Source organism: Equus asinus, chromosome 26 (genome assembly GCF_041296235.1).
Source record: "Equus asinus isolate D_3611 breed Donkey chromosome 26, EquAss-T2T_v2, whole genome shotgun sequence".
NCBI lineage: Eukaryota > Metazoa > Chordata > Mammalia > Perissodactyla > Equidae > Equus > Equus asinus.
In genome coordinates, this window is record NC_091815.1 from 28159272 (window position 1) to 28166119 (window position 6848).

The 6848-nt window shown below is 55.4% G+C and overlaps 1 protein-coding gene across 2 annotated transcripts; it reads left to right on the plus strand.

Moving 5' to 3' along the window:
* The first annotated feature begins 3668 nt into the window (after positions 1–3668).
* RABAC1 (Rab acceptor 1) lies at positions 3669–6631 on the plus strand. Of its 2 annotated transcripts, XM_014867545.3 has the most exons (5): positions 3669–3922; positions 4207–4419; positions 4721–4818; positions 6208–6309; positions 6384–6631. In XM_014867545.3, exons 1-5 carry the CDS (start codon positions 3867–3869, stop codon positions 6470–6472), a joined length of 558 nt encoding a protein of 185 aa, XP_014723031.1. In that variant the 5' UTR covers positions 3669–3866; the 3' UTR covers positions 6473–6631. The 2 variants fall into 2 exon arrangements, with proteins under 2 accessions (XP_014723031.1, XP_044616285.1); XM_044760350.2 differs by lacking the exon at positions 6208–6309 and having other exon boundaries at positions 3746–3922.
* The last annotated feature ends 217 nt before the right edge of the window (positions 6632–6848 follow it).

A 6848-nucleotide genomic window follows, 5' to 3' on the forward strand; every position in this document is an offset into this window, starting at 1 on the left:
CTTGGCAGTCGCGGAATCTCAGAGTCATTGAATCCTGGAGTTTTAGACTCACGAAAGTTAGAGTAGGAGCAGCTTGAATTCACCAGGTTATGGGATTATGGGATCAGAACAAGGAAGAGGGAGGAATCAGATCATCTCATGTTGGAATAGGACCCCAGGGAGGCAATGACAGTGACGATGATGACGATGATGATGACTCATTGAGCACCCACTCTGCGCTCTGCCCTCTTCTGAGCACCGTATGTGTATTAGCTCATTTAATCCTCACAAGGTGTGAGGCACAGAGAAGGAAAGTGACTTGCTCAAGATCACACAGCTGCAAGGTGACAAATCCGAGATTTGAACCTAGGCTGTCTGAGCTCTAAGTCACTGTGCTATTCTCTCTCTTTTTATTGAGATAAGCTTTCATACAGTGAAGTGCACAAATCTTAAGAGCACAGCTCAATGATTTTAAAAATTACATCCATACGACCACGACCCAGATCAAGGTATAGAACATGACCATCCATCCAGAAGGTTCCCTCATGCCCCTTTCCAGTCAGCTCCCCTCCAGCGGCAACCACTGATCTGATTTCTGTCACCATCCTTTAGTTGTGCCTGTTCTTGGACTTCGTACAAATGAAATCTTATGGCATTTTGTCTCGTGTGTCTGGCTTCTTGTTCTCATCATCACATCTGTGAGAGTCATTCACATTATTGCATATATCAGTAACACATTCTTTTTCATTGCTGTGTAGTATTCCATCGTGTGACTATAACAATTTGTTTATTCATTCTCCTGCTGGTGGGCATTTAGGTTGTTTCCACTTGGGGGGTCATTACAATTGGTGCTGCTAGTAATGTCTTCTGATGACACATGCATGCATCTCTGTTGGGTACATGCTTAGAAGTGGGATTGCTCATCATGGGATGGACTGTGATTAGCTTTAATAGAAACAGCCAGATCTTTTCCAAAGCTCTCGTGTCATTCTGCATTCCCACAGCACATGAAAATTCCAGTTGCTCCACATCCTCGTCAACACTTAGTATTGTTAGTCTTTTGAATTTTAGCCATTCTGGTTGGGCAGCTATACCACTTCCTTTGAGGCAGGCTTTCTAACACAGCCCAGAAATGTGAGTCAGAGGAAGGCCTGGGCCGGATCTGGGCCTGCCTGCCTCCTAGCACAGGTGTCGGGTGGCTGGGATGCTGAGAGCTCACGTGAATATGAAGGAGTATATGCATATGCCCTTTGCACTGAGGGAGAAGTGCCCACATCTGAGGTGGGTAGGCTGTCAGAGGGCAGGGGCCACATGTGCCAGATACCACTCTCGATGCTCAAGACAGACCCTGGGCCTAGTAGGGGTTTCATGAGCCTGGACCTCTCCTAGGGAGGCCACAGAAACTACTGTGTTCATCAGGTGCAGGGAAAAGAAATACTCCCATAAACAGGTGAGCAAACTGAGGCCCAAAGAGGGGAGGGACTTCCTTGAGGTCACACAGCAGAAATATAACCAAGGTCTTTGATTGTCTCTGCTAAGGTCTTCCTACCCTCCCAGCTCCACTTCCTCTGGGGATCCAAGAGGCAGGAAGGAGGCCTCAGGCTGGAGGGACCACAAGGCTGGGGCTCATCTCCCACAGTCTTCTCAGGTGTCCCCTGCCACCATCCCCCTAATTCAGAGCCCATCTGCCATAGGCCCCATCTCCCAGGGACCCCATCTCCCACTGTTCCCCTGTCCTAGGGATCCTCCCATCTCTCCCAATATCTCTGCCTTATGGTTCCCTCTCCCACAATCCCTGTTTCAAGGGGTTCCTCCCACAATGCCCTGTGCCAAGGTTCCACCTCCCCAAAACCCCTGATTCAAAGCTCCCCCCATGTCCTGCTCAGAGGGCCCCTCCCCACAACGTCCTTGCCTCCCCACCACCCATGGCCCATGCTGCTTGACACCTCCAGGCCTTTGTCCATTATGTCCTCGGCTCAGAACAAGTCCTGGCAGGTTATGCAGCGAAACTGCTTTGACTGAGTTCCTATAAGGAAACCCAACAGCTCTCACAGCAAAAGTCAAACCCCAAGTTTTCAAGGTCGGCCATGGAGGAGGCAGCGGGGCCCCTGCCTCCAACTCTCTGCTCCCCAAGATTTGTCTTCCTTTTGGGGGCTCTTCTGGGGTTACCTCTGCTGCCCCCATGACTCTGAACTCAGGTGCTGCTCCCTCGTTAACACTCTGGGCTAACTGTGCACTTGCCATCCTCCTTTGATTTCCTGAAGCCACACAGGACCCAAGTGGGAAACCTGAACAAGATTCTACTAAAAGCCCGACGCTGACAAAGGGTAACTTGCTAATCAGATCTCCAAAGCGTGGCTCACTCAGCTTCAGCTTGCGACCCCCACAGGGGGCCTCCCTGCCTATTGTCCCACCAATTCCTCTGGCAGGGCCGTCTTCCCCACCTCCAGCAGCCCTCAGAGCCCAAACCCAAAAGGGATGTGGACCTTGAGAGAGTTGGGATTAAGAGTCATCTGGAAATTGCATGGGGACATTCTCTTTCAGCCCCACCCAGCCTTGGAAAATTAGGACCCCAGTCCTTGTAAGGGAGCCCTGGCTTCCTGACACTTCCACTCTTCCTGACACTCCTCACACTCTGAGGCCCTGTTCTGGTGCACTCCTTTAGAACTCCGTTTTCCCACAACTGACTCAGGGGCAGGGGCAAAGACTGAGAGAGAATCACAGCTGTGGGAACTAAGGAAAAGAAAGCCCTAGGCCTCAGACACCAGCCACTCTTTGGGACACTCAAGGAGCCAGCAGCCTCTAATACGTTACTGTTAAATTTAGAAGGCTGAACTCTAGAAATAATCATAAGATTCATGATTAAGTAGTGGCAACAACATTGATTACTATGCATTGAGCAGTTATAAAGTATCAAGACTTTTTCAAGCTCTTTACATGGACCATTTAACTGAATCATCATAACCTCATGAGTGTGGTACCATCAAGATCCTCACTGTCCAGATGAAGATATTGAGGTTCAGTGAGGTGATGACACCAACAAGGCCTGAATTTTCACCTCTGACTCGAGTCCTAGCTCTTTTAGTTATAACAACTCCTTCTTCAAAGAGTTCTCAACCCTTTCCCTTTCTCAACTTCCCACCTTCCCATCCCAAAGGGGGAGTCTCTAGGTCCCTAGTCCTGACCCATTCCTTCCTGGGAGTCCAAGGCTTGTGGGCGGAGCTTTGCTCCCCACCTCAGATACCCCTCCAGCAACCATGGCCCTCTCACAAGCCTCTGTCTCTTGAGGAAGGAGGGAAGGAATAGATTCCTGTGAATTCTTTATAGGCTCACTTCTCAAAATGTAGTCCATAGATCACCAGCTTCAGTATCATCAAGGAGCTTGTTAGAAATGCAGATTAATGGACCCCACCCCAGATCTGCTGAATCAGAACATCTGTTTTATCCAGCCCTCCAAGTGTTCTTATGCCCGCGAGGGCCAGAACGACAGTTCCGCACGATCCCCATTGTACCCTGCACGGGAGAGAGTACTCAACGCCTACTTCCGCCTTCAGAGCTCCCGTAACTCCTCGACTCCCGACAATCCACCTTCCCCGACGCCAGATGCCCGGCTCCTGAAACTACAACTCCCACAATGCCCAGAGGGGTTTACCGTCGCTTCCTGCGGCAGCATCTCCCAAGGTGTTTTGTGAGCCATCATGGCGCCTACCCTGCCGGACATTATCAGGACTACAACCCCCACAATGCTCAGCGGCAGCACTACCGCCCCCAGCGGAGCACGAACGGCGCCACGTCGACTCCGCTGGGTGAGGCCGGGTTCGGGCGGGGCGGCGGGGTCCGCAGGGCCCGGGGCTCGTTAGAGCGGTTCTACCCCTCACCGCGCAGACATGGCGGCCGAGAAGGACCAGCAGAAGGATGCCGAGGCGGAAGGGCTGAGCGCCACGTGAGCAAGCCGGCTCTGGCCCCCCTGACCGAGACTCGGGAGTCCTGGCCCCCGCCCCCTCCTCCCTGGGGTCCCAGGAATCCCGTCCCCCAGACACTGGAGTCCAGCCCCCGGTCTACTCTTCGGGGACTGAAGTCTGGGCCCTCAGCCCCCTCTTGCCCTGGGATCTAGGATTCTTGGACCCTTCCCTCCTAGGACCCCAGGAGCCGCCCCCTGCAGCCCCCATCTTGCTCGGGGGTCCAGGCTCCACCCTGGTCCGCTGCTGACCTGGCCCCGCCCCCCAGGACCCTGCTGCCGAAACTGATCCCGTCCGGCGTCGGCCGTGAGTGGCTGGAGCGGCGCCGCGCGACCATCCGGCCCTGGGGCGCCTTCGTGGACCAGCGGCGCTTCTCGCGACCCCGCAACCTGGGCGAGCTGTGCCAGCGCCTCGTACGCAACGTGGAGTACTACCAGAGCAACTACGTGTTCGTGTTCCTGGGCCTCATCGTGTACTGCGTGTGAGTGCCTCTCCGGCCCGCCCGCGCCCCCTGCCCGCCAGGCCCGCCCCACCGAGAGCTCTGCCCTCTCCGGTCGGCCCCGCCCCGCCCCGCCCCAGCGGACAGCTCTGCCAGACCTTTTCACCGAAGGGCCAGGTCCCTGGTCCCCCATCACCCTAGCGGGGACGCAGTGTGATCAAATGTAACCTAGACTTGCCTGGCCTCAAGGACGTAGCCTGCCCCCCGCTGGTTTAGACTGTCAGGGTCCCCTGGCTGGCCCAGCCCCAGCTGCCTGACCCGATGCCTCCCTGCCTTCCTCCAGGGCGACGTCCCCTATGCTGCTGGTGGCTCTGGCTGTCTTCTTTGGCGCCTGTTACATTCTTTATCTGCGCACGTTGCAGTCCAAGTTTGTGCTCTTTGGTGAGAAATCCCTTGCCCAGATGGATCCGTGACTCCTCAAACCCTGGTCTCTTGGAATGAAAGTCTTAGGCCCCAAACCCAAGTCTGCCCAGGCCTAGATCTACACTAGATCCCCAAACCCGATCCCTGAGATCTCAGACACACCAGATGCTCCCACCCAGTTTCAGCCCCCTGAATTTCTATTCGCCGACCCAGAATGAGATACCCCAAAACCCACTCTCCACCCAGCTCCTGTTCCTTAAACCTACTCTTCCCCTCTCCCTCCCGCGAAACCTGCGGAAGACATCAGCTGGTACCCACATTGGACACCAGGTGGCGACCTTACCCTGGCCTAGATCTGTCTCCCTCCTCTGTCCTGCTTCCTGGGGTGGGACCAGAAAGATCTTGGGACTTCTCAGAGAGGGAAGCTGAGGCCTGTGGCTCTTGTGGCCCCAGAATAGCACCAAACACCATTGGGAAGAAAGAAAATCCTGAGTCCCCACCCAGGGGAAGATCCAGGTTTGGAGTGGGGGCACGGAGTTGGGATCAGACAAACAGGTACTTAAGACAGACTTCTTCAGGGGCCTGCAAGTCATGTACATGACAGAGGTGGGCTGGGTGGAGGGGCATGTCAGCCAAGCACAGGGCATGGAGGGAGCGCCTGGAGCACAGCCGTGACTTGGCTTCAGCCACTGCTGCCACCCCACGGGGGTATGCAGACCTCATCTTCCAGTCTGCCACGAGGAGCCAGAAATCTGTATTGTTATGTGAAGTCATTCGGTTTCTCTGTTAGCCACAAATCAGATTCTTGTGCAACATTGTGTAGACTCAAAAAACACATCTGCAGGGGCCGGCCCGGGGGCACAGCGGTGAAGTTTACGCATTCTGCTTTGGTGGCCCGGGGTTCTGGGTTTCGGATCCCAGGCATGGACCTATGCACAGCTTGTCAAGCCATGCTGTGGTGGCATCCCACATACAAAATAGAGGAAGACTAGCACAGATGTTAGCTCAGGGCCAATCTTCCTCAAGCAGCGCCCCCCCCCCCCACACACACACCTCTGTGGGTCAGACTTGGCCCTTGGGCCACTGGTTTGAGTCTCCTGGTCTACATGAGTGCAGGTTGGAGCAGGAGAGCCCTCCTCTGGGGGAGTGGGAAGCTGGGAGCTTCCCAGCAGAAGTGGGGTTGCAGGGCAGAGGGTGGGGCGCTGAGGAAGATGTGTTGTATTCTGGCAGACAGTGGGGACATAGGAGAAATGGGTGGGGCCAGGACTTGGAGGGCCTGGCATGAGGAGTTTGGATTAGATCCTGAGGCTCCTGGAGCTCGGGATGCCACTGTTGGGGGGCATCACGGGTGATTCTGGGAGAGGGCCTGAGTGCCACAACAGCTGCCCCCATGCCATCTGCCCCCAGGCCGAGAGGTGAGCCCAGCCCACCAGTACGCGCTGGCCGGGGCCGTCTCCTTTCCCTTCTTCTGGCTGGCTGGTGCAGGCTCAGCTGTCTTCTGGGTCCTGGGTGAGTACAGGGTCCGGGTAGACGGTGGGGGCTGGGTGAGGCAGTGTGTCCCTAAACTGCCTATTTTCCTGCAGGGGCCACCCTCGTGGTCATCGGCTCCCACGCCGCCTTCCACCTGACCGAGGCCATGGACGGGGAAGAGCTGCAGATGGAGCCTGTGTGAGGTGTCTGCAAGGACCTGCCAGCCTCCCGAGCCAGCCAGCCCGGCGCTGTTCAGCCCTGTCCCTCATGGCTCTGCTGCTCTGGCCAAGGGCCCCCTTCTCATCAGGAGCACAGGGCGGGATTCCAGCTTTGGAAATAAAACCGTTACCGTTGTCATTCAGCAGATACTCTCCCAGGGTCTTCTGTGGGGTGATGCTGGGGATACTGCAGAGACTAAAACAGAGTGCCTGGGTGTAGGGGGGACACAATAAGCAAGATAAATAACTAAAATTGATAGGATGGCCAATGGTGATAAGTGCCCAGGAGGAGACGAGAGTGTGTGGGAGGTCGCTGAGACGCACCCCCCCCCACATTCAGTGATTTGGTGGGAGGGCTCA

What these genes read in the sequence shown, in the direction of transcription:
- RABAC1 (XM_014867545.3), top strand. Translation starts at nt 3,867, where the DNA reads ATGGCGGCCGAGAAGGACCAGCAGAAGGATGCCGAGGCGGAAGGGCTG. An exon ending in GGCCTCATCGTGTACTGCGT is followed by an intron (nt 4,420 to 4,720) that starts GTGAGTGCCTCT and finishes GCCTTCCTCCAG; the next exon opens with GGCGACGTCCCCTATGCTGC. An exon ending in GTCCAAGTTTGTGCTCTTTG is followed by an intron (nt 4,819 to 6,207) that starts GTGAGAAATCCC and finishes ATCTGCCCCCAG; the next exon opens with GCCGAGAGGTGAGCCCAGCC.